This window comes from Podarcis pityusensis, assembly GCF_964106645.2.
Source record: "Podarcis pityusensis genome assembly, chromosome: 6".
In the NCBI taxonomy this organism is placed as follows: Eukaryota; Metazoa; Chordata; class Lepidosauria; order Squamata; family Lacertidae; genus Podarcis; species Podarcis pityusensis.
Window position 1 is genome coordinate 7,470,280 of NC_138030.1, and position 27,439 is coordinate 7,497,718.

General features: G+C 45.1%; 1 protein-coding gene across 10 annotated transcripts in view; it reads left to right on the forward strand.

Moving 5' to 3' along the window:
• KCNQ2 (potassium voltage-gated channel subfamily Q member 2) overlaps positions 1-27,439 on the forward strand; it is a 142,485-nt gene that overhangs the window by 95,175 nt on the left and 19,871 nt on the right. For 6 of the 10 annotated variants that reach the window (XM_081011104.1, XM_081011107.1, XM_081011103.1 and 3 more), the window contains 5 exons: positions 2,723-2,791; positions 5,582-5,611; positions 14,497-14,550; positions 21,887-22,110; positions 25,304-25,415. In XM_081011104.1, the coding sequence (XP_080867230.1) occupies positions 2,723-2,791; positions 5,582-5,611; positions 14,497-14,550; positions 21,887-22,110; positions 25,304-25,415 (489 nt within the window). The remainder of the gene's footprint in view (positions 1-2,722; positions 2,792-5,581; positions 5,612-14,496; positions 14,551-21,886; positions 22,111-25,303; positions 25,416-27,439) is intronic. The other 4 variants (XM_081011108.1, XM_081011112.1, XM_081011113.1 and 1 more) reach the window with 2 other exon arrangements.

Sequence of the window (27,439 nt, forward strand, 5' to 3'; positions counted from 1 at the left end):
TGTTGTCTCTCTTCCCACATTATTTTTTGAGGGATGCATCAAAGCCTTGAGTTATATAAGGCAATAACGTCCAACTTGGCAAATTTGATACTTTCAATGTTTTGGTCTGCACAATAAAATCAATATTGGGAATGGTGAACATGGGCATTTTTGCAAGGGAACCGAAGCAAAAAAAGAAAAGAAAAAATCTCCTTGAGAACTGCTCCTCAAACCCTTCCTAATTAATTTCTGCCTGAAAATAATGTATACTCAGGGCTTTTTTTTCAGCCGGAACTCACCGAACTCAGTTTGGGCACCATTGCTATTCTAAGAGAATGATGGAGGTGTTCATGGTGAGTTCCGGCACCTCTTTTTCTAGAAAAATGTAGCACTGGGTATACTGTATTACTAATACTGGATTCCAGTCTACACTTGTGGCCATATATCCATGTTTCTAGAACCTGTTTTGCCCTGATTATGGCCAGAATTAGTTTTATTAGCAACAAGCAGAAGCGGGGAGACAGGACTTCAGTCCAACTATGTAGCCCAGCAACCACCAGTAAAGATCCAGTGCTGCCAGTAAGAAGGAAGGCCTCGGGCTCTGTTGCTTGGCAACCACCAGTTGCCAAGGCCACTACAGCCCATATTTTCTAGTTTCAAGGCAGGAGTTTCTGTTCATTACATTAAGAGTCAAACTACAGATTAAGCACTTGTAAAAATATAAGAAGAGGGCTGCTGGACTGGGCCAAAGACATTACAGTATTATTATTATTATTATTATTATTATTATTATTATTATTATTATTTTCATTTCTATACTGCTTTAGATTGTAAAGAAAACATCTCAAAGCGGTTGACAACACATTGAAACATCCCATAAAACCACCCAGAATAAAACGAGTTCAAGCTTCCAGGAAAATATTTCAGATCCTTCTCTAAGGGGCATTCTGCTTTCCCCATATTTATTTACCAACTTAATTTACAGAGCTGCCCCATAGCAGAAGTACTCTAGGAAGGCAGTGTGGTGTAGTGGTTAGAGTATCTAGTCCAACGTTTTGTTTTTGGATTTGCTGCTTGAATTTCGGCCTCTGCAAAGCCCACAAGCAGGACATGAATAAACACAGTCCTCTCCTGCAATTACCCCATAGCAACTGCTAGATTGTAGAGGCAGCATAGAGACATCATGACATCTAGCCTTTGATAGCCTTATCAAATGCATTGGTCTAACCCCCCTTTAGAACAATCTGATTTGGTGGTCATTGCCGGTGGCGCTGTGGGTTAAACCACAGAGCCTAGGACTTGCCGATCAGAAGGTCGGTGGTTCGAATCCCCGTGACGGGGTGAGCTCCTGTTGCTCGGTCCCTGCTCCTGCCAACCTAGCAGTTCAAAAGCACGTCAAAGTGCAAGTAGATAATTAGGTACCGCTCTGGCAGGAAGGTAAATGGCATTTCCATGCACTGCTCTGGTTCGCCAGAAGCGGCTTAGTCATGCTGGCCACATGACCCGGAAGCTGTATGCTGGCTCCCTCGGCCAATAAAGCGAGATGAGCGCCGCAACCCCAGAGTCGGTCACGACTGGACCTAATGGTCAGGGGTCTCTTTACCTTTACCTTTACTATATCTAGTGTTGTGAGAGAAGTAGAAAAATATCTACCCTCTTTCTCCACACAATGCATAATTCTCCTTAATCATGTCTCCCTTTATTTTAATTTCCCCACTCAAATCCTGAAGCTCCAGTCTTGTAGCCTTTCCTCATAGGGGAATGCAGATCTGTCTTCTGTTTCCCCTTGATTTGGGGTGAAGGAAGCCCCCATTGTTATTCTGATTGCAGCATGGGAAGAGGTGAGGCTTAATCTCTCCCTCCCCAGCTATGATCAGGAAGAAAATGCTTCCCCCCACCCCACCCACATAACACATGGGGATAGTGTTTAGTAAAAAACACACCGTTGTGTTAAGTGTAACATGTAGTTCGGCCCTCAGAGCTCTGAAGAAGAGTGCAGGGAAAACTACAGCTGATACCTAGCCCTGATAGATGGAAACCCTATTTTAATGTAGAAGCCAGATCTCATAAAAATATGATTTGAGGATTCTGTGGGTTCCTCCCTTGACACTTGAAGACTCTTTTCTTCACCCCACTCAATCCCATGGATACCACCAGGATTAAAACCCTGTTGTGATACTTTGCCAAACTCCCCGTACATCACTGCTTTTTATGGCATTCTCTTTACACTAAAGATCTTCCTTAGATTCCTGGGTCTTCCTCCTAGATAAGCTTTGCTGTCAGCCGTGGTGTCCAAGGAAGAGATTATGAGGCTTATGTGGAAGGAAGCTCCAGAGGCCAGATGGACCTCTGAGGCGACCGTCATGTAAAGGGAAGGCTCTGAAAACTGAGGACAGGGTGGAAAAGCTTTGCTGTCAGCCTTGCCTCCTGAGAAACAACAGTGTGACACACTGCTGACTGCTGTGCTCAGGTTTAACTAATCCTTTTGGTCCTCCTCCTATCTCCATGAGTTTAAAGCCAAGAGATTAGGGGAACAGCCTTCCCCATCCGCATTTTGCTATTTTTATCTCATCCCCACCTTCTTTCGGGGTGTCTAAGCTATTAAAAGCCGTTCCTCTCCTTCTGTATGTGCAAGGCAGAATTGCAGGGGAGGGAAGCGGTTTCCACAGCAAGAAGTTGAAACGCTTGGCTTCTTGTCTCAGTCTGAGTTTTCCTCCTCTCATTTCTCCTTCTTCCATTTTAGGCTCATCCCACCTTTGAACCAGCTGGAGCTCCTGAGGAACCTGAAGAGCAAATCTGGACTGACTTTCAGGTGAGTTAGATGGTCGTGGATCCAGCCCACGCCCCCAAAGAAAATCTCATAGACAACACTAGGTTCCTTCCACAGGCACCCTTTATATGTGTTATGTGAACATGCAATGTGTGTGTGTGTGTTAGTTAGGACTGGGTGATGTATTGATACGTCGTCCAAAATTGGTTTGAAGTCCACATCGTTCTAATGGTTTCATGATATTTGACATGGCGACGTATCACGAATCACAATGTGTCTGTGACGCTACCTGAAGGAGCGTCTCCACCCCCATTGTTCTGCCCGGACACTGAGGTCCAGCTCTGAGGGCCTTCTGGCGGTTCCCTCATTGCGAGAAGCAAAGATACAGGGAATCAAGGCAGAGGGCCTTCTCGGTAGTGGCGCCCGCCCTGTGGAACGCCCTCCCATCAGATGTCATAGAGATAAACAACTACTTGACATTTAGAAGACATCTGAAGGCAGCCCTATTCAGGGAAGTTTTTAATGTGTGACATTTTAATGTATTTTTAATCATCACACATCATGTAATAACTATATGTCAAGATTTTAATGAAGTTCCTGTAAAACGTGAAATTGTTTTACACGTAATTCCCCCCGCCCCCCCGAGGAATTTTTGTGCCCAGGGCAGCCATCCAGAGTACCAGCACCTTTTCCACCTGCTGGAAGCAAAGCACTGTGTCAGACCTATACAAAAACACCAGTAAAAACATGTCAAGTGTTTTCTAAGGGAGTCTAGGGAACATGCATTTCTTAATTTAAAATAATCTCGTGCCCCCATGATCTTTCTGAGCTATCCCAAAGAGGAGAGGTTAAAATGCAGAATTGTGTTTTCATTCTGACTGAAGAGCCAGGGAGGTTCTGGTGGAAGAACTTAGCTGCTATCTAAATTCCCTCCATATGATTCCAACAAAGAAAAGACCTAAAATGAATACACTTTAAACCATGGTCTATTGACTTTACAAAAATTCCCCAGCCATGACCTGGAAATAATATTCATTTCCCAGCGTCTGAAGAATTTCAAAATAAATCCTATGACTTTTAGGCCATGACTGAGTTTCTTTCTCTTGACCTCCATATGTGAACCATATGTTACTTTTCCTGAGTTTGCAAATGTGCTGCAAGTTCATGGCTGACCTTGCTTGTGGCTTCAAAACACTGACTTGACAGAAATATAGCTTAGGTAAAAACAGATTGCAAGGGGTAAAGAGCAGCCGGCTTCTTAAAAAAGAAGAAGCGTGGATATAACTCATGTTTTAATATTAATATACTTCCACGAGATTGTAGCAACAAAGACTTTAGTTATGAGGTACAGTTTATTAAGCTGGTTCTTCAGGAAAGTTCAGGAAGCCGAAATAATAATGCATTATGGAAAAGTTTTATTTTCCTGCCAATGTCTATTACAACATTGCTAAGAGAGTTGCCTCAACTAGGAAAATAAAAAGAAGAAAGGAGAGTATAATTGTTTTTTGTTTTTTTTAAGACTAGAAACAAACTTCAGCAGGTGCCAAATTAATAATTAGTTGAAATAATGTGTTTTCCCCCAATGTGTTTTTCCCACCAAGGGCAGCCTAGCTCTGTGATTCTCCTGGCATTCCCTGAGAGGCATTCCACTTGAAAACCAGAACTCTTGGCAGCTCTTGGTTGAAACAGGAAACTGTATAGAACTATCGCCATTGAAGAAAATACATTGGCAATATGCATTGAGAATTTTTATTTTCTATAATATATTCTCTGTTTGAAATTAGTTTTTGACTATTCTCTCCTTTGGCCTTCCTTCATTGCTTGAAGCAATTTCTGTTTTTGTGCAGGGTGATTTGGGGGTGTTTATTTCTCTTATGTCACCTGCCCTCTTTCACCAAAGATTTCTTGAAAGTTTTATTCTAAGACTTTACAAATTCTATCCTCTTTTTAAGAGGGGGGAGCAGAAATTACCCTGAAGTGACTGTGGCCTTGACAATGTCTTCTCGATTTAGTCCACAAGACTGTGTAATGCAGACGAGGTCACCTCTAACATGTTAAGTGTTGCTCTGCCTGTCTGGTCCATAAATTGATGGATTACCCTCTTTTTCTGTGTGACTTTGTTGGGGGAGCGAAGTTTATATGTTGCAAGTGCATCACACAGAAATGTGGATCAGTCTTAAACGGAGCTATTTTCAAGCTGTGGAAACAGGTTACATGAAAGCGTGAAAGTTAGAGGGAACATCTCCCTGTGTGATGTTTCGAGACTGGTATACTGAGAAGGAGCATGACTCCGTTTTTTAAAAAAACAGTCACCTTGATCCAACCCCATGGTTCAAAGAGTCCGATTCTGAAATGTGCTTCAATCTTTTTGTTTCAGCCTTGTTTTGTGCGTATGTAGGGGCTCGCTGGGTGGAGTGGAGCCACAATACCAATTTCCAGGCAGATGGCTGCCTGTTGCCTACTTGGGGTGGGGGAGAGAAGAGGAAGGGCAAAGTGGCGGGGAAGTTGGTGTGGTGCAAACGCAGGAGCAGAACCAATTCTGGTGCACCTGCCGTTGCATCTGCACCACACCAGCTTTCCTGCTGCCTCGCTCCTCCTTCTCTCCCTCACGGTAAGCAAGAGTAATCCACCTGCCGGAAAGCTATCAAAACCACTCTGCCACACCTGACAAGCTGCTTCTACGTTGAGAATCTCTGTGTGCCCCATACTTTTCCTCCCCCTGCCTTGTCGCCACCTTCTGTTTGATCCTGTCCTCCTTGTCTTCAACTGTGAATACCCTTCTCCCTCTTTCGCCTGACTCCACTGCTAATGTACTTTTGCTTCTGTTTTAAGGAAAGAGCAGCAGCCTGAGCCGTCTCCAAGGTCTGTATGTTTTCAGAGAGTCCATCCCCATGCATTCTCACTACTCTCTATCTATCTCTCTCTCCCCCTTTCTCCGAGTTTCTGTTCCTCTGTGTCATGCGTGTTGATGCTCGTGGCGACAAGGAGCTGAGAGCCATTCAAATAAACATTGTAAACCTCCAACGTGCTTGCAATGATGAGACCGATGATGTCCGCATGCCTTGTAAATACCCGTAAAGATGGCCCCTTGATTATGTTTCCTTCTTTCCAATGGCAACACGCCATTTGACCGAGCGGAGTCTGTGGAGTGGGTTTGCTGCGGCAGCATCAGAACCAAGGCTGAGATGTGGCATGTAGATCCATCAGAAATGGATTGAAAAACCTGGGAAAGAGCTGTTATCCCCATGTGGAAAACGAAAGGGGTGGATGCAGTCTTAACACAGCCCCTTTCAACTTGCCTTTCCCGAATTGTGTGATAAAGAGGTGTGGTCATTCTCCACGTTCCCTTTTCCCCTCACCTGTATTTCTGCCTTTCTTTTGGTCACGGCAGCAATGAAAGAAAGGATATTCATGTACCCACCAACATTTGTCGCACATCATTGTTTTACAGCAAGTAGATCCCCACCGTGGCAGAGAGAGAAAGAGGAAAATGTACCAGCCCCTTTTGTAGAGAAAACTGGCTAGTACAGGTCAATAAAAAACAACGTACATTCCCCATAGCGCTTAAAAACACGCGACTTGGGATTTCCACATTTATGATTGTGGAAGCTGGGACTCACTGCATTGCCGAGGGTCAGGCATGATGCTGCTCCTCTGTTGGCTTCAGTCACACCTGGCACCTGAGCATCTTCTGGTGCAGCTTTGCTGGTAAGGTTAACTGATGCTTAACTGCTGCTACTTCTGTAGCACTGATGGAGGATGGAGGAAGCATGGATTGCCTCCCTGCTAGTAACCTTTTGGGCTAGGGACCAAGCAGAGGTGGTGCCATCGTCTCCATAGCAAAGTCAGGTAGAGGAGTTTTCTACTTGTCAGGCTTGCAGAAGGGCACTTTAGTTGCTGTGATGCTATTTATGCATTGCAACCAATGGTGATTTATAGTTTCTGCGAGTGTTAGATCTGTCAGGTATGTTGCAGAATCACCAAAGTCCATAGATCAAGGTTAGGCAACATGGTGGCCTCCATAAAGGCTTCAGTTCCTATCACCCTTGACCCGTGACTGTGCTGGCAGGGGCTGATGGGAGTTGTAGTCAAATAGCATCTGGAAACCACATTGTAGCTTATTTACAATGTTTTCAGATTTGATTCTTAATCAAGAAAGCGTGTGTTCTGCCAGGCAGATATCTACAGGCTGAAAGTGTGCTTTAGTTTTAAGACAGCTTGGTGCACAATAGCAGCTGGCATGATGTTGAAGAGGAAAATCCATTTTGTAGGTTCATCTGATGGGTACATGTTGAGCTTTGAGACATAACATTGTTCCCACATGAGATGTTAACACTGTACTCCATTTCTTTACTTTGCAAATCTTGCAATAGCTCCTAAAAAGTTAGTCTTGCAGGAACTGTGCAATTCTGGGTTCATATGGTGCTGGTACAGTTTATAATCCTGAATATTTTGGGTGGCATTCAACTATTTTTTTCTTAGACCCTCTGAAACTCATGGACCTAACTCAGTCATTAATTTCAATGGGTCTACTTTGAGGAAAGCTTAGTTAAATATCGCTCTTAGCTACTGACTCTGGTTAGAGATTTTGTTCAGTTCTGATATAGGATTTTGGAACACAGATAAAACTGCAGCAAAACCTAGCTAATCAGTTGGTTACTCACCTGGGTTTGAATCTCTGGGAATACTAAATATTCGTACAACTGTTAGGAGAGAACAGTTTCAGAGAAATCTGTGGGCCTAACTAGATGCTATGTGAGTATATCAACCTCTGTTTCTCCAGCAATGCTTAGTTAAAAGAAATGCAGGGTATTGTTGCATTGGGTTCATGGTTTTCCCTTTCCTGCTCTGATTCATTGGTTTCATTCAGGGGTGGGGGAACTGAACCTGACAATATGACACCATGCACCACCACCCCGGACATTACGAGGGAAATGTTGTCTGCGTTAATGTCTAGGTTGGCTTTCTGACACAGACATTCAATATTTGCAGGTGATTTAATAATGTCAAGCAACAGTTTGCAACAGATGCCTGTATGTTCCAGCTACAAGACTAGCATGATGACAAATTCATTCATTTATTAGCTGTATATCTGGCAATTCCTCCGAGGAGTTCATGTGTTTTCCTCTCCAACCCCTTTATACTAACAATATTCAGTTGCTCATCTCAAAATTGGCAGAACAATCCAAGTCCCGGATCTGCTGTGCTGGAGGAAGTTGGGGTGATGTCCTTCTGCCCTAGCCTTGCCCAGCTCTGCTGGCCTCCACTGTTGGAAAAACTCCACCATTGGTGGAGAAGCTCTTCTAACAAGAAGCATGCAATGTGCTCGCTGAAATGTTGGGTGGAAGCTACCACCAGTGACATTCCTGTTGGCACTAGCCAACAGAAACACCCTGATCTGGGGGATGAGGGACTGCGCCAGCACAGGATCCAGAAAATCCAGCCCTCGTGTGACAACAATGGACCCAATTCAGGCTTCTTAACTGCTCCCTTTCTGCCCTGGTGGTGGGGTTGTGGACATCCCACTCGCCTGGATTCTCCAGTGAGTTAGCAACCTGGGGGAAGTTAAGCATAGAAAACCGCTGTTGTCAATGTGCCAGACTGAGCTTGTGGGTGGATGCGCTTCAAACAGCTCCTAGGGATGGTAGAGCTATTCCCTGACCTACCTTTTTCCAGTCTGGTAGTTTTTGTGCTTTATTTATTGACTGTGGATTTATCTCACCTTTCCTCCAAGAAGTTTAGCTTCCTCCTCTCCTCTCCTCTTTCCTCTGTTGTCCTCACATGAACCCTGTGATAGAGGCCAAGCCAAGAGAAGTTGAACCAGCCCAGGGCCATCCAGTGAGCTTCATCATGACTCACTAGACTTTTGTACCCAGGTTTACTCCATCCAAGTGTGTGTCATGAATTCCACTCATATTGATCTGAAGGAGACCCCAATGTGTAGTTAGCAGATTAAAAACATAAAAAGGTTGCAGGATTCCAAAAAACCAAACCAAAACAAAAAAATAGACCAGAGGCAATCAGTTCTTCATCTAGCAGAATTTACTACTACTGAAGGCAAATGAGCATAATGGTCACAAATCCATTACATCTTCAGGATCGGCAGAGTCCATAAGAAATCCAGTTGCAGCAGACTTAACTTAAACTTAAAAAAGGTAAAGGGACCCCTGACCGTTAGGTCCAGTCGTGGCCGACTCTGGGGTTGCGGCGCTCATCTCGCTTTATTGGCCGAGGGAGCCGGCGTACAGCTTCCGGGTCATGTGGCCAGCATGACTAAGCCGCTTCTGGCGAACCAGAGCAGCGCACGGAAACGCCGTTTACCTTCCCACCGGAGCGGCACCTATTTATCTACTTGCACTTTGACGTGCTTTCGAACTGCTAGGTTGGCAGGAGCAGGGACTGAGCAACAGGAGCTCACCCCATCGCGGGGATTCGAACCGCCGACCTTCTGATTGGCAAGTCCTAGGCTCTGTGGTTTAACCCACAGCGCCACCCGCGTTCCTAACTTAAACTTACAATAAGACTAAAACCTTAACACTAAGCATACTATGTACAGAACCCCACACCAGAAGGAAAGAGAGACAGACAGTGAAATCCAGGCTCCTTCTGGCCTATTATTATAGTCTGGCAACTTAAAAGCAACACGTCAGGCTAATAATTTGATTACAACACTTTATATAGCTACTAAATTGTATCTTATTCAAATATTTAGCAGTGAACATGCTGAAAGAAGTTGGTGCTCCAGAGGCAGTAGCAGGACAGTCCTTCCTGGATAACCGACTGTTTCAGACTTTGTTCCTCAGCAAATAAGAGTTCTGAGAAGGTACATAAGTTGCAAATGGTTCAGCTTTCACTGATTCAGTGAATAAGTCGTGTATATAACCAGGTGCATCTGTGCTGTGGTTGGGACTTTATACTTAATTTGGAAGGCATGTTGAACTTGAATTATTCTCCGTTTGATACACCATCCAAAAATGGGAAATTTGCTTAAGTTACATTAGTTGGTGTTACCTTGTATAAATTGTATGCCACTTGACTTTGAATGAAGATACAATTTAGTAATCAATTTACAATTTAGTAAAGTGTTGTAATCAAATTATTAGCGTGAAGTGTTGCTTTAAGGTTGCCAGATTTTCCTGTTCACAACACAGGGGATCTTTGCTTCCTATTATTATAGTCAGCATAACCTTGAGTGAAAGCAATAACAGAACCAGTTTAAACCTGCTGTACTCAGCTTCTCTGAAGGAATAACCAAAACATCAGGAACCTTCTGCTTGTTTCTAGGCGGAACAGAAGCTTGTTGTTAGCTAGAAACTTCCAGCTTGCACCAGCTTGTATCACACAGAGAAGCTTCCAGAACCCTCTTGAATCGAATAGAATAGGAAAGATCTCTACACTTTAAGCCAGTACTTTCTGTACCAAAAAAAATTGCAAACTGACCGTGTGGCATTCTGTCCATTAGCTCACACACACACTCTCAACCCCCTGGACTCACCATATAGTGCAGAGGGCGGCAAAGTTTTTGTGGCTTGGGCCTGTTCACGGTCCCACAGACGCCACGGTGGGCTGGAGTGCGCGCACATGCGCAAACGCATGCGCAAACACTATTTCTGGCACGGAGGAGGTGTGCTCAGCTTCCTATTGGCTGCAGGAGCTTCCTTCAGCCAATGGGAAGCCGGCCAGCATCGCGGAAGGTGGTCCCCGCTCTGCTCCGTGCCGGTTTAGCGCGGCACACGGGAGCTGACTGAGCGGGCAGTGGGGGTCCATGGGCTGGTTAAACAACCCCCATGGGCCGCTTGTGGTTCGTGAGCCTTAGGTTGCCGACCCCTGATGTACTGCTAAAAGCCAGAAAGCAAACAAAAGACGTGTCCTTGCCTTTCTTCATATCCCAATGGGTATGATAACAGGTGACAAAGGGCTTTGCTTCTTAATTCTGAGCACAGTTCAAAGTGTTGGTGCTGACCTTTAAAGCCCTAAAGGGCCTCAGTCCTGTATACCTGAAGGAGCGTCTCCACCCCCATCGTTCTGCCCAGACACTGAGGTCCAGCACCGAGGGCCTTCTGGCGGTTCCCTCGCTGCGAGAAGTGAGGTTACAGGGAACCAGGCAGAGGGCCTTCTTGGGAGTGGCGCCCGCCCTGTGGAACGCCCTCCCAGCAGATGTCAAGGCAATAAACAACTATTCTACTTTTAAAAGACAACTGAAGGTGGCCCTGTTTAGGGAAGTTTTTAATGTCTGATGCTGTATTGTTTTTAATATTCAGTTGGAAGCAACCCAGAGTGGCTGGGGAAACCTAGCCAGATGGGCGGGGTATAAATAATAAATTATTATTATTATTATTAAATTATTATTTCAGAATGGGGAAGGCTGTGCTGATGGCCCCTCACAAAATAAAATCCCTGCATGGGGAATGCTTGCACATTACAAAGAGGGATGCACTGGAACTATTCTTTGTAGTCTCTGTTTATTTTTACTTATGGGGTGTAAATAAATTATTTTTCTTATTATTATTAACCTTGCCATTTGATTACTTCATGCACAGGGAGCTTGTCACTCTAGGAGTGCTTGAAAATGTCCACCCAGGTGGTTTTTCTTTACAGCAGGGGTCTCAACCCGCAGACTGGGGGCTTTAGGCAGCCCCCAAGCTCTTTCTGTGTGGTCCCAAAGTTGCTTGGATGCTGCTGTGACGCTCCTGGCTCCCCGCCCCCACAGACTTGCACTGCTCCTCCTGGCCCCAAGCAGCACCATCTACTGCTGCTCTCCTCTCCTTTTCCTATCATTTCCTGAAGAAACACACGGGCTTCATTGTTTCTTCTGGTCTCACCACTATTATGGTGCCTATCTGAAATCTTGCGAGAGCCTCCCAGACCCCAGTAAGCAAATCTGACAGCTTAAAAGCTCTTTCCATGCTGGGAAAACCCTGTGCAAAAAAAGAAGAAGAAAGAGCTTTTAAGCTCTCCACCTTCCGTGCCTTTTATTTGTGTGATTTCAACCGGCCGACCTTCAAATGCATAAAGTTGAAATTGCACATGTTAAATGCATACAAGTTGTGATCGCACTGTATGTTCGAAAATGGATTGAGTTCAGGTTAGCATTTCTTCATTGGTCTTTGACCTTAATCACATTAGTAAAGGTAAAGGGACCCCTGACCATTAGGTCCAGTTGTGACTGACTCTGGGGTTGCGGCGCTCATCTCGCTTTACTGGCTGAGGGAGCCGGCATACAGCTTCCGGGTCATGTGGCCAGCATGACTAAGCCGCTTCTGGCGAACCAGAGCAGCGCACGGAACCACCATTTACCATCGCGGGGATTTGAACCGCCAACCTTCTGATCGGCAAGTCCTAGGCTCTGTGGTTTAACCCACAGTGCCACCCGCGTCCTAATCACATTAGTACCACATTCCGAAAACAGTGCATGGTAGTTTACTTGGAGTAGACCCATTGAAGTCAATGGACTTAAGTAACTTAAGACAGGTAGAAAATGTACAGAATATCACCACTCACCCACTCCAAATAGAAAGGTCTACTTCTGTGCTCCTGAAGTGATATGATCACATATAAATTGAATTTGTGATATAGGCAGAATGCTAAGATTTCCCTTGCCCTATTTTGAGAAATTGCTGGGGGCAGAATGGACGCCACTTATCTTTCAGTGCAGAGCCAGCCCTCCCGTGAGGCGAGATGAGGCAGCCGCCTTAGGCGGCAGGATCCATAGATGCAGTAGATCCCCATATAGATCTTTTTTTCCTCCCATCTTCCCAATGTAGATCTTCACTCACCCTTTCTTCCTTGGTGGTGAGATGGGTGCCATTTTGCAGGTGCCAAAATGTCTTGGGCTGGCTATTCTTCAGTATATGTTAGTTTCCCTTTCCCCATCCATTTCAATAGGGGCAGATTGCTTTTAGCGCAGGGGTTGCCAACATGGTGCTGTCCAGATGTTAGTGGACTACAACTCCCATCATCCCCAGCCAGCATGGTTGGTAGTCAGGGATGATGGGAGTTGTAGTCCAACAGCTTCTAGAAGGACGCGATGTTAGCTAAACCCAGCTTAGTAAATCAAGTGCAATTTAAATTAATAATAATGAAAAATTGTGTGTTCGTTTGTGGGGAGATGAAACACCACAGGGCAACTGATCCTGCCCCTGCCAAATTGGTGATAATCTGAGGTAGTTTGAATCATTTCAAATGGTAGTCTCATCAGCATAGGAAAATTAATAGAGATACATGGGGTTGTGTTTATCAGAGAATTCTGGTTCCTGGCAAGGGATGCTGTAGATTAAGGTTTTAACTATTCCCTCCAGAGATTGGGGGCAGAAGGAGCTGCGGATGGACTTGTGGTCGGGCTGTTGATGAAAATGTCAACTGACAGAGGCAACCCTTCTGTTTGTTTTTAAACCCCTTGTATTATTGGGGGTGCCTGCAGGAGACTCGCAGAATCTGTGTCTGTTAGTCTGGCCCCGTGCCAGGAAACCCCTACCCTACTGTATTTGATGAGTGGTCTTGTTCTTTCAAGAAGAGACACCTCTGGTGCTTTGCCAGGAAAACGGAGCCGGGTGTTATCGAGAAAGAGAGGGCGGATTCCGTTTGAACTTGCAGTGGAGGTTGCTGAGCAGAAGGAGCGATGCTCAGCATCCCTTCTGGTACTGGAACAGAAGCGTTGCGCTGCCAAGTTCAAGTTACCCTTCCTCCCTGCCCCCTCCCCAGCGCAAGCCAAAGAGGCTACCCCCTTCTGCATTTTAAATGTGGCCGAGAGGTTGCTAATGGTACTGAGCCGGCTCTCAGGGTGTGCCCTCTTGACTTATTAAAACAGCTCATTTGGGGTGGAAAAGTAGAGAAAAGAAGGTGGATCGTTGGGCCAAAGCAGATGTTATAAGAGACAGAGAATCACGCGTTTCCACAGAGAGAAGGAGCAATAATGGCTGAGCTGTGGCAGCTCTGGGTCATGTATAGTGGCTCCTGCATAAATGCACCTGCTCATTTGATTGATAGCGCAATGAGCACCTCTGCCTTGTTCTTTTCTGTGGGTGAAATTCACACCTTTCAGGCCTAGTGCTTTTCTCTTGGTTTAAAACATTGGAGAAAAGATGCCAAATGCCAGCGAAAAACGCCAATAATTGATATTTAGAAGGGACATATAAAAATGGCAAAATAAGAGCAGAGATGGAATACATAATTCAGTTGAATTCATCGGGAAGCTAGTCTTGCTAGCCGAATAAGTAGATCTTTGCAAGCATTGGGAAATGGTGATAATTAATATCTGGGAGAAACTGCAGAATTCAAAGTAACTTGAGAGCAAATCCTGACAATATAGATTTAAAGAAAAGGGAAAGTATCTCTGCTTCTCCCTCCAATGCGTTGGGAGGTGGAAAGTGCCAGTTTTTTAGCAAGCATGGAAAATGGCAGGATTAATATTTGGGAGGCGGGAAATTACAATGAAAATTTCCCTAATTGATTTGAGAAACATTTTCAAGGGGTCTGTGTACCGTTAGAGATGCTGCGGCCGAGGAAGACATTTCTGATGCAGAAGGGACTGTTTATAGAGTTATTTTTTTTATTGCAAAGCTGTCCCCAAGCCACACTTTTACTGCGCTTTGCTTTTGACGGAAAACGAAACAACCACCCCCCCCATCCTGGCTCCATAATATCCCCGATGAATGTGTCCCTTCCACATCACTTTCTGCAGTTGATCAAAGTTTCCTGTTTGGCATGAGCCCTCTGGTCTAATTTCTCTACTCTCCCCTCATTTCCAGTAAAAGCAATCCGTCCAGAAAGTCACTTTGTGGATGCTGCTCAGGAAACTCTAGGTACCACGGGAATCGCTTTGCACTGAACTAATCCAAAGCTGCACGGCTCATCCTCTCTCTTTTCTGTCTCTTTCTTTTCCCTGCTGCCTTCTGTTCTGACCACTCATCTGCTTAAGAGGTGCAAAGGGAGGCCCTCCAGAATGTCCTCTGATGGCCAGCCGACATCGCCTGCTTCTGTGTTTCCCCAATGAGACCAAGTGCGGAAACCACAAGGTGTAATCTTGCCTTAGTCAGAGTCTTTCTTAGCAAGCTAATAAGGTTAATAGTGACAAAAGAGAATGGGTATTTGGGGGAAACACTGCCCTGGAAAATAAAACAAACCCTGAAAAACAACAACACCAACCCCGCTCTAATCCCTCGCAACTTGGGGTCTCCCAGTTTATTATTAAATAATTCAAATTTGGAAGTACGTATATTGATTATATCGTAAACCCGCTGGGCTGAATACATGTGAATGGGCTTCTCCTTCATAGCTCTGGATTAGTGGCACTTTAAAACATAACATGGCTTTTCCAGTACTTCTACTATGCAGTCACAGACCACTAATCTTCCGCACATTGTAGCTACAAGACCCCTAACTGCCTAACTGCAAGTACCAATGAGCAAGATTTGGGCATTGATGGAGAGTGGGAACTCAGGTGACTGAATCCCAGATTCCAGTTCCTGCAGCATCTCTTATCCGTCTGTCTCTGCGACAGTTAAATCAGCTTGAAAGACTTTGCGGCCATGTGTCTTGTCTTAGGGCTATTAAACTACTAATTCTTCCCTCTGCATGCTTTGGACAGTGGACTCATCTTTTATTTTTTGCACTTAAGTGTGGACTTGGCCAGTGCAAGGCTGATTTAGAATGCCACAGGATGCTTGCGAAATGTGATTGATGTTTGTCAATTGCAAAATGTGATCTGTTTGTCCGTTTTTGGAATCCAATCCAGCTCCTAAAACCATCAGTCTTTCGTTTCTAAGATGCCAGAGCTCTGTTAAGTATCCCACCATTCAGAGGCAAGAGGCTACCACCACAATCCTATGTACTGAATACATTGGACTTACTCCCAAGTAAATAGGTATTGAATTGCAACCTGCATTAGGAAGATAAGCTTGGGTTCACAACTTGGGTTGTATGATGCTTAGGGTTACTTTGCACGCAATATGATTATTAGAATCATTTCCCACAGTCTCTTTGAATATTCAGGATAAAATTGTGGTTTTTAAGAGTTGTGATAAGCTACGGTAATGTGCTGGTACTTTGGAATTAGTCCTCCTGAAGGGAACTGACAGTACTAGCAGTTGGTGAGAGCAAAAAGAAAAGTCAGATAGTGCTTCTCCAAAATGCAAGTAAAATTCAGGGGAATCCTTAGTAGAATGATGGTAGAGAGAGAACTAAAATGTTCCCTGAGATGTTGTGCAGAGAGATGCAGCCCTATGAGAGAGATTTTGCAAGAAGGTGAAACCGAAAGCAGCCAACATTTTATATTATGTAAAGCATTTCAGAGCCAAGAGCAAAATTCATTTGCTGTGCACTTTGAGTAGATCTCGAAGGCATGATTTATATATGTATATATAAACCTAGCAGGAGCAATGCCATCCATGTTGCATCTTTTCTCTCAGCTTCGCTTAATCCTTGAGGTGTTGTCATATTGTGCGTTTTCCTACACACACACACAAACACCCTTAAATGACAGCCAGCCAGTGATGTGTAGAAGGAAACATGCAATATGGCAACATCCTGAAATTTGTTTGGCAAAATGTTGTTTCGCCCTAATATTGGCTGGAGCAGGATACCGGAAGGTGCCAGAAGCTTTTGCACTTAATTGTTCATCTTTTAAATACACCGTTTCGGGTAAAGGTAAAGGGACCCCTGACCATTAGGTCCAGTCGTGACCGACTCTGGGGTTGCGGGGCTCATCTCGCTTTACTGGCCAAGGGAGCCTTTGTACAGCTTCTGGGTCATGTGGCCAGCATGACTAAGCTGCTTCTGGCGGACCAGAGCAGCGCACGGAAATGCTGTTTACCTTCCCGCCGGAGCAGTCCCTATTTATCTACTTGCACTTCGACATGCTTTCGAACTGCTAGGTGGGCAGGAGCAAGGACCGAGCAACAGGAGCTCACCCGTTGCAGGGATTCGAACCACCGACCTTCCGATTGGCAAGTCCTAGGCTCTGTGAATTAACCCACAGCGCCACCCGGTAGCAACACACTAAAGCACACTAAAGCATAGATCCTGCATAGATTTCCTCTCCCTTTCCTTATGTCAGGGATGGGGAGACTTTTTCAGCTTAAGGGCTTCATACTCTTCTATGAAACCTTCTGAGGGCCGCATGACAGCAAGTTGGGGCCACGGGCAAAAGAGGATGGGCCAATGTAAATGTAACCTTTGCATGGTAGGTTAGTTTCTGCAAACCCTTTTTGCAGACCCTCCAAGTGACCCTATTTTCCAGGGACATTCCTGGATTTACAGAAGTCATCCTGGTTTCTGATTTGATACCAGAATGTCCCACTTTTCCTTAGGACATCCCTATTTTCATTGGAGAAATGTTGGAGGGTATGGAGTTATGCAGGACCAGAATTAAGTTTGATGAGGCCCTAAGCTACTGAAGATAATGGGGCCCTTTATATGTCTATCTGTCTTTTGTCAACAACAAATTGTCACTTTTTTTGTGTTGAATATACGCTGTATGGTAATTTATGGACCTAATAGGTATCTGAAGCCATTTGCACATGGAGAATGTAGGCACCCTATATATAGAAAGGAGCAAACCAGTGATCTTTTAGGGAGCAGGCTAGCAGGCGGAGCCCATGACTTACATCATAGGAGCCTACACAACACAAAACACTGTTGCTGTATGTAGGTTTTATTTTATTTGTTTTTGTACATCTTATATTGGATGTACATCCAGATTTTTTTCCGGGCCCCCCAAGAGAGTGGGCCCCTAAGCTATAGCTTGTTTAGCTTGTACGTAAATCCATCACTGCCTGTCACTCAGCCAGATTGTCAGTTGCGTCGCTAGAATGAGACACAACATCGCCCAAGTGACGTCAGCGAGCATTTAAAATATTCTGATTATTTCTGCTTTTAGATATTTTTATTTATTGACTTGATTTTTTTGGGGGGGGCAGCTGCTCCCTGCCTCCCAGGCTACACCCATAGTGGGCTTGAGCCACACATTGGGTAAAAGATTTCTGCAATTCAGGGGGTTGGACTAGATGACCTTTGCGGTCCCTTCGAGTTCTAGGATTCTGTGACTTTGTATAGATGGAGCCATGCTCCTGAATCAGCTGCAAATGCCTGCCATTGCCCCACCTCCTTTCCAGTTCCGAACTGCACTTGTTCCCCTGTAGAAATTCCCCTGCATGTTGCAGCCTCTTGATTTGGAAAACAGGTCCCTGGCTGAAGGAAAACCTTAACACAGCGGGGTGGGGTGGGGGGTGGGTGGGTCTGCCTCTGTCCTTAGAGACTTGTTTGTTTTCCATTACACCAGGAGGTTTGTGTGGGGGAAAAAAGTTCCTTTTCATTATGAGTAATGGGCTTTCAGGGACTGCGTTTCAGTGCATTAGCAGTTCCCCATAATTAATGTAAGATTTTATTTTAAAAGCATAACCAAGCACAGTGAGAGGTTACTAAACAATTCCTGAAGGGAAAGGCGGGCAGCTGCAGAAATAAAAGCCTCTATTAGAGTCGCTTCGGGAAAGACCTAGGTTTTATTTTTATTTATTTAATATTTATTTTTTAAAGTGTTTATCAAAAATGTTAACTTATTTATTTATTTATTGCAGATATCAATAAAAAAAGACAGTCCCTGCCTTAAGGCGACACAAAAAGAAAAGGGGAGGAGGAGGGTGGAGGAACAAAGCAAACTCTGGGCTTAGGTCTTTGCTATATAGGGTTCTTGTAGCGATCAGCTGAAATGGAAAGTTCAGATGTTACGGAAAAATCTAGGTGTGAGGCTGCTCAGTCACCCAGCTCGTCGGGCAGAGCCCACGGGTCCCTGCGGAATAAAGGAAGGAGTCCAGCTACCAACCAGAGCAAATAGCTGTAGACCAAAGTTTATTGCGCAATAGGTTCAAAGAGCAAATTTGAACCCTGAGGATGAGGTGACAAAGACTTTTAAAACTTTCCCACCATATCCCAGCATACAGTTCGTACAACATCACTGCTACATCATTGCTACATCACTGACATGTCACAAAAGGGGAGGGGTTAACCTTGGCAAACATGTCCAGACAAGTCCTTGGTACAAGATTAGCATAAGCAGACATGGCAGGGCAAGACTCAGGTATGAGATTAGCATAGACAAATATGTCTTAAGTACCCACCACCCAAAAGTACAATAGAACTTCCTTTGCATGTCTGGAGCCTGAGGTGAGTCAGGTGATGAGATTTGGCTTCCTTTGGCTAACAATGAGCCCAGCAATTGTCACCTCTGGGAACTTCCTGGAGTCCTTTTTCAAGGGGAAAATAGCTTTGAAATGGAGGAAACTGGGAAAAGAGATGATTTTATATTATTTTTAAAGCTAGGTAACTTCCCTGAGCTGTCAAGTTGAAAGGATATGTTCAGGCATAATATTTGTAATATTTAACTTTAAAGATGTGCCCCCCCCCCCCCGGTAATTTCCGTAACAAAGGACAGGAGGAGTTGCTGGTCAATCACCTGAGCTAACGGAGAGCTCCTGTGGTCTCACCTCTTCCTCTTCAGCAGCCTTATGGAAGCGGGTCTTGCTAGGTGAAAGCGAGGAAGGAGCCTGATCAATATATAATGAAAGCCTTGTCTCTTGTCCGGTCAGCAATGAAGCAGCAGCAGCAATGAAACGTGAGAGCTTCAATTTCTGGATTTTGGCTCTAGCCTGGCCCCCGACAAAGAGAGTGTGACAGCACCACCTGCACACCCTTGTTCACCTCTAGCATCTTCAAGCCTCTGGGCAGAGATGCGGTACTTCTAAGTATCATGGTGTAGCACCCTGCTTGTGGTTAACGCTTAGCTGGAATGAAATATTCAACGCAGCAATAGAGAAATTAAAATAATAATTTATTTGTCAGACAAATAAATGAGAGACACAGTGGTATATGGTTACCAAAGCTCTGCCCACTCCAGCCCTGATGGCCAGCACTTATATTTCCTCAGCCCAGCCCCCTTGCTCCTCCTTTGGCTGCCTCTGTCCAATCAGCCTGGTTGAAATTCCTATTGGCTGTTTGCTAGAACCAATCATAAAAGATACACCCATTTCTTATTACCTTTTATGGGAGACAAAGAGCTATATTTCCTTCTATCCATAAATGGCAGACAAGTAGCCATATATCTTACATTTGCCTCGACAAGGCACCTTAATTACCAGATCATCTTTGCCCTATTGCCCTATTGCCCCTTCACTCCAAAACAGATGGCTAAAACAGATGGCTCATGGTTTTAAATTTTATCTTAAACAGAGATCTTGGGTTCACCTTCTCACACACCATCAATGAAATAAGAATCTAACATAAGAATCTAACATTTCTTACTTTCTAAATCCTTTGCATAATTACATTAAGCCAATATATTTCATACATTAACATAGATAGCTTTTTAGAAGAAAAGGCCTTTCCAAAGTAAAAAGAACTCAGTAAAACAGCTTCGAAAGCAGCCTCTTTAGTTTACAACTCCCTTTCCTAGCCAGCTGCTTTCCCCATTAGCTCTTGCCCTTTAACCTTAGGAAAATATGACTCGAGTCTAATGGGAGGCACATGGTATTATTTTCTAATAAACAATAAATTTTACTATTTACCAACTCTTAATTAGTGTTTTTGCAGCTTGATTGTATTCTGTAATTTGTAGGGTCAATGTAACCTTTGCTCCCAGCCTGTATTTCCCTTTTACAACTTTGAGAAACGTGTCTCCTGTTACTACTATAAATCAGGGGGGCCCTGTTCAAGGAGATAAACAACTGCCAAAGTACTTAGCCAGCTGCTTTATGCCTGGCATGAGACATACAAACATTTGCAAATATATTTTTTAAGCTCATTTTAAAATGCAGACCTTGATCAGATGCCTCATTGGCTAGTAACCACCAGGAAACATCCTATGTGAATTCATTCTGTCTTTCCAGGAAAGGCTTTCGTGCTGGTGAACTGTTTAGCACTTAATGTGGTGGTGGTGGTGGGAGGTTAAATAACAGCACAGCTGAATTCTCAGATGCACATAACTCAGGGATTCAATGTTCAGTAATGTAACGTGGGAAATCTGACCCAGAAACCCTCGATGATGTGATTGTGCGCAGGTAGCCTACTTTTTATATGCAGGAAACGTAAAATAGTCTAGCGGATGTTGGTGGAGGTGGGGGAACAGGAAGAAAAAGCAGAAAAGTTGGCGTACAGGAAGATTTGGATATCCTAGGCGCCAGGCGAAAATGTTCCTCTTCAACCGGGCCTTTGGCTGACTAATATTCTACAGCCTTTTAAATGTGTCTGTGGGAAGGGTGGCGGTTATCGTTTCGCTGTTTTGCTTCACTTGTTTTCATGTTTTTATCTTGTATTTTATTCTGTGAGCCGTCCTGAGATCTCACGATGAAGGGCAGTATATAAATCTATAAAATACAATAACCATCCTAAAAGATCAAGCTTACAAAATGCCCTTAAATACCTTTGAACTAGGTAGGGCAAAGCCATCCGACAGAATGCATGCGTAAAATGCTATGCAAGATGGCTGCCTCCTTCTTGGCCGTGACACAGAACTTTGCATGATGGGTAATGAGGCCAGTTGCCCACTTTCTAAGGTCTTCTTCTCCCACTTCACAAAGCAAGTGAGAAAATCAGGAAGGTTTCGAGTCTTGAATCCACATCGTGTTAGCCTGGTTGTTCGATCCAGGCTCTCTAGACTTTGATATTGGCAGAAGTGGTTTCTGTCAGGTATATCTCGGAAGAGTCTTTCTTCACTATCCCCCTCAGACAAGGATCAAGGTCCAGATTTTGAATAGTTGAACCTTACCCCCATTCCCCTGTGTACAACAGCCACCGCTTTGTGCCCCTCGCCTTTCCATTTGCCCCTGACAGACCCTAACATACCAAGACCACTTTCTGTTTACTTGTCCATTTCTCATCGACGCTCCTCGATTAACGACCCCCTACTTCATCTCCATCCATCGCCATGGAAACCTTCCCTGAAATTCCTTTTTCCGAACCGGTCTAGTGTTTTAAAAGCCACATCTCACTGCCGCCGCTTCAGCCGCCGCTGCTTTGAAAGACAAATCGATTTTGAATGGCTGAAGGGGAGCCGCCGTGGTGTTTTTGGAGTGACTTCCCCTTGCTTGTCTCCCCCCCTCCCCTTTTTTCTTTTTTTGGTCTCTTGTCTTGGTTTGTCTCTGTGCGCAGTCAAAAGGTCAGCTTGAAAGATCGTGTCTTCTCCAGCCCTCGAGGTGCGGCCACAAAAGGTAAAGGTTCTCCTCAGGCCCAGGGGATACGGAGGTCCCCTAGTGCGGACCAGAGCATTGAAGACAGTCCCAGCAAAGTGCCCAAGAGCTGGAGCTTCGGAGATAGGAGCCGAGCCCGGCAGGCTTTCCGCATGAAGGGAGCTGCGTCCCGTCAAAATTCAGAAGGTGAGGCAGGTCAGGGTGGTGTGATTTATCATGAGTTCATTCTTTGCATTTATAAGCCATGCTTCATCGTCATGATCATCATCATTTTATTTGTATGCTGCCTTTCCATAGTTGAAACCTTGCTTAAAATGGCTTACAACATGACAAGATCTAGATATTTACAAACATAACAAATGTCATAAGCAATAAATAAAGGTAAAGTTAAAGGGACCCCTGACCATTAGGTCCAGTCGTGACCAACTCTGGGGTTGCGGCGCTCCTCTCGCTTTATTGGCCGAGGGAGCCGGCGTACAGCTTCTGGGTCATGTGGCCAGCATGACTAAGCCGCTTCTGGCGAACCAGAGCAGCGCACGGAAATGCCGTTTACCTTCCCGCCGGAGCGGTACCTATTTATCTACTTGCACTTTGACATGCTTTCGAACTGCTAGGTTGGCAGGAACTGGGACCGAGCAACGGGAGCTCACCCCGTTGTGGGGATTCGAACCGCCAGCCTTCTGATTGGCAAGTCCTAGGCTCTGTGGTTTAACCCACAGCGCCACTCGCGTCCCTAAGCAATAAATAAAACACATCAAAAAGTACACAACCAAACAATTTCCACATAAATCATAAGATCTAACACTAAAGATACAATAATAACAATAACAGCAACAAGCTCTCTCAACCCCCCGTAAACAATGCTCCAGTCCAAGAATCTGTTCAACAGACTCAGCTTTTGTAGTTGGAGTCAGTCCACACTCCACTCTCCCAGGCCAGATGGGAAAAGGCCAGCAAGGCAGGATGCAGGTCTTTCAGATCTCACAGGCAAGATGGTCTTATTTAGAACGACAGATAAAAATGATAAACAATCGAAAAGAGGAGCCCTCTCTGCTTAGCAGCAGCCACCGTCCTTGTGAAGCCTGTCAGGCCCCACCCTAGGCCAGGTGGAAAGAGGCAAGAGCAGAGCCCTTCAGGCCCTCAGCAGGCAGTCCTCCTCTGAGAGTCCTCCTCCGCTTCTACCCTGCCTGCCCCACCCAGGAGCTCAAGGCAGTGTCAGTGGTTCTCTGCCACTTCATTTAATCCCCACAACCCTGTGCGGCAGAGGTGCCATCTTGTACCCAAGATTGCCCCCCCCCCAATGTGTGGTTTCAGCATGTGACGTAACACATGCAACATCACATTGTTGGGAGGAGGCCGAGCATGGAGCCCAGCATGGCACGCTTGGCTTGGTGATCGGCCTCCTCCGCCCCCTCAACACTGAGGGGGCCTGGCTCTGTGCCAGCAGATTTTGAGGCACCTGAAGACCTACCCCTAGCAGTCAAGTACAACATTCCTAGAGTGAACATGTTTACACAGGGGGAGGAATGTTTGTCCAGCCAGCAAGAAAACTTCCTGTTTCCTTCTGGGCTGGGATAGACTTCCTCTGCATGTGACTAGAGGTGGGTGTGGCCTCACCTGTGCAGGTAATGACAAAAGCACAGAGCAGGGCAGCCATCTCTCTCTCTTTGACTACATGCATCGAAGAAGCCACATCTGCTTAGCCAAAGATGCTTCCAGCCAAGAGAGGACAAAGGGACTGTCTCCTATGAGATAGTTTCCAGGTGTATGTTACTTTTCTAAGCTAAGTCTGGGATCCGATTGTGAACAGAATGTGAGTGAGTAAACTCTTTTTACGCTTTTATAAAAGACTGTGTCGTGTCTTATCTTTTATGAGGGAATAAGGGGAAATTAGCAGAACAGTTATTATAGAGGCTTTAGCAAGTCTGAGCAAACGCATCCGCTGTGAGTTTAAAAGGGGAATGCTACTCTGTTAAATTGTGAACTTGTTAACAAAAGTTGGAAAGGCTATAATCAAACAGTATATCCTCTCCTGCATCCCTGAACATTCCCACACCTAGGAGTTGGCATGCCTGTTGTGAGGTAGGTTAGGCTGAGAGGCAGTGACCGGTGACATCTCTGTGGCGCAAGCCTGAGCAGTGTGTGTGGAGGTCCTGGGCTGCCCAGACAACAAGACCCCTCTCTCTGTGTGTACATCCCTTCCTTGTACGCAGGTGTCCAGCAACCCACATCCAGTGGAGCTGTTGGCACACTATTACCATTAGCAGAGCATCAGCAAGAAGCGAGGCTGTATGCATTTGGCATTGTGAAAGTTACTTTATTTATCAAAACAACTTTCTAAAACTATCCAATCACTGAACGTCACTTTCGATCCCTTATTTGCATAACTATCTACAGTATCCCCCTGCTGGCCCAGGGTGAGAACTTCAGTACATAACAGTTTGGCACCAGCTAGCTGCAGGAGTTGGGGAAGGAGGCATACAAGGCCCTATCCAACTGTTTTAGGAACTCCTCTTCAGATTTTTGTAGAATTTACTCCTTAACCCTTTCTTCTCCTGAAGATATCCTGCAAGGCAGTGGGTACTGATTACTGCCAGCATGCTGCCCCTGACCAGTTATCCCTGAGGCAACGCTTGTTTTGAAATGTGATTTAATTGGAAGGGATGTATTTTTTTTTTAATGTTGTAAGCCAGCCTGCAGATTTTTAAAAAATAAATTATTATTAGAAACTTAAACAAAACATATTATCCAAAAATATCACATCCTTAATTTCCCCCATTTTCCTCCCTCCCCCCACCCTCCCATAAAGGACACCTCCCCTCCCCTCAGTTCCAATCTTTGGTTTCTCTGTGAATACTGTTCTCTGCATGTTACAAAATTGTATAAATCCATAAATTGTCTAACTGATTATTGTCAACAAAGAGTTTGTGAGTGTTTATTCAAAACCTGCCAAGGAGTCCAATTCACTTTGTTGCATCATCAAGTACTTTGTAAAGGGTTCCCATTCATCTTTGAAATCACAGTTGTCCTTGTCCCATAGCTTATGTGTCAATTTTGTATAATCCATCAATTTCTCTTACCATGATTCTTTAGTTGGGATTTCTTTGTTCTTCCAACCTTGTGCTATTAAAACTCTTGCAGCCGTTGTCGCATACATGAAGATATTTTTCACAGCCTGCAGATTTTTGGAGCCGCTGATGGGGGAGCATACATTTCAGTTATCCAAAGCTGCTATCTAAACCTAGCTTAAAGAGAAAGGGAAAAGGTTGTCATAAGCTGCAATCACATTTGCCTTTGCTATATTCCCAGCACATTTTGCCAGGAATCCGTCACTCTCTGCAGCAATAGCTTATTATGCATTTATCCTTCCTCTATCTAGATGCCTGCCTCCCCGGAGAAGACATGCCTGATGCCGACAACAAAAGCTGCAACTGCGAATTTGTGACCGAGGATCTGACACCGGGCCTTAAAGTCAGCATCAGGGCAGTGTGGTAAGGGAGGGAGAGGAGGGATGTGTGCATGCAAACAAGGGGGCAGCGTGACCATGGGAAGTCCACGCAGTGCTGAACAATGCCAGGGGCTCAGTTGCTACAGGCAGGATTCTGCATGGCTCTGCATCGCACATAAAATACGGCTGGTGGAAGAAGCAGATGGCCAGGTGAGTTGGACCTGCCATGTTCGCTTCCTGGCAGTTGGGTCTCTGTTGCTTACTGGGAGAGAGAGAGGCGTTTAGGGAGGTCAACGCGGTGCAGATGCACTGGCAGAAAAGCCAGAAGGCTCTGCTGGTGTGCTTGCACCATGCCAACCACCCCACCCCACACTTCCTCCCCGTAACCCACCTGCCAGGAAGTGGCCCACCCGATGAGCCCCTTCTGGTGAGAGAAGACTTCAGTTTGGCATGGGAAGGAGTAAAACGGGGAGACGACACTCAGTAGTTAAACAGATATCTGTAGATCAAGGTCCTATGATGGTTTGGGCTTAATGCTAAGAAATATAGTCCCTTCCAGCCATGACAACATAATGACCAGCCCCCCTCTTGAATACCAAGAGCCTAAGTCATAGAATCATAAGACTGTAAAGTTGGAAAGGAATCACAGGGTCCTCTAGTCCAACCCCCTTCAATATTGCGAATGCAATATTAGCTCATGTGAACTTCAAGGTACCATACCCCCACAGGTCCTTTTTTTTTTTTTGCCATGAGGGGGTTCCTTAGATCACAGAATCATAGAGCTGGAATATTCCACAAGGATCACCTAGTCCAACCCGCTGCAATGCAGGAATCTTTCACCCAGTGTGAGACTCGAACCCACAGCCCTGAGATTAAGGGTCTCATAGGATGTAGGGTTAGAAGTAGAAGATAGTGTATTTTAAAATAGTGTTATTTGTAAGTGATAAAATGTGAAGATTTTTATGGTAAAAGTAAGCGTGGTTAAAAAAAATGGCTAGAAATTATGATATATGTGAACTGCTAAAGATGAGGTAAAATGAAAATCAGATAAGGGGGACTTGGGGAAGCTCACCTAACAATGTTTAGAAAAAATAAGGATAAGACAAGAATTTGTTTGTTTTTCTGTTTGTGTTATTTAGTTGTGCTATAAAATTTTTTATGGGACTCAAGTGGCGCTGTGGGTTAAACCACAGAGCCTAAGGCTTGCCGATCAGAAGGTCGGCGGTTCAAATTCCCATGACGGGGTGAGCTCCCGTTGCTCGGTCCCTGCTCCTGCCAACCTAGCAGTTCGAAAGCACATCAAAGTGCAAGTAGATAAATAGGTACCGCTCCGGTGGGAAGGTAAACGCCGTTTCTGTGCGCTGCTCTGGTTCGCCAGAAGTGGCTTAGTCATGCTAGCCACATGACCCGGAAGCTGCACACCGGTTCCCTTGGCCAATAAAGCGAGAGGAGCGCCGCAACCCCAGAGTCGGTCACAACTGGACCTAATGGTCAGGGGTACGTTTACCTTTTATAAAAAAATTTGGAGGAAAAAAAAAGAGATTAAGGGTCTCATGTTCTACCAACTGAGCTAAATCAGTGCCCTTAATTCATACTTAAGAAGCCCCAACCACAATAAATGCTGACCTCTTCAAGGTTTATAGCAATAGTGCCTGCACAGTTTCTTCATGGGAGACTCTTTCATTGGAGAATTTCAAGCAGAGGTTGGGTGGCCCTCTGTCCCGGATGCTTTAGTTGAGATTCCTGCATTGCAGGGGGTTGGACTAGATGACCGCTGGGTACCTTCCAGCTCTACAATTCTGTGATTCCCTGCCATGGTTGGTCCTTGGTCTTTGCAGCATGCATGCAGCTCCTTGAAATCCCAGCATCTTCCTTCACACTAGGGGAGCTGCTACCAGGATGGGAGAGCTCTCCAGGTCTGACAAGCACAGAGAGTGGGGTGGGTATAGATTTGCATGGGGCAGAAATGAATGCATTGTTGGGGGGTGGAGCAGTGGAAGGAGACAGAGGGAAGGCAACAGGTGGGACACACGCTTGGCTGCAGGCCTCCTGATGTCACTCTCTTCC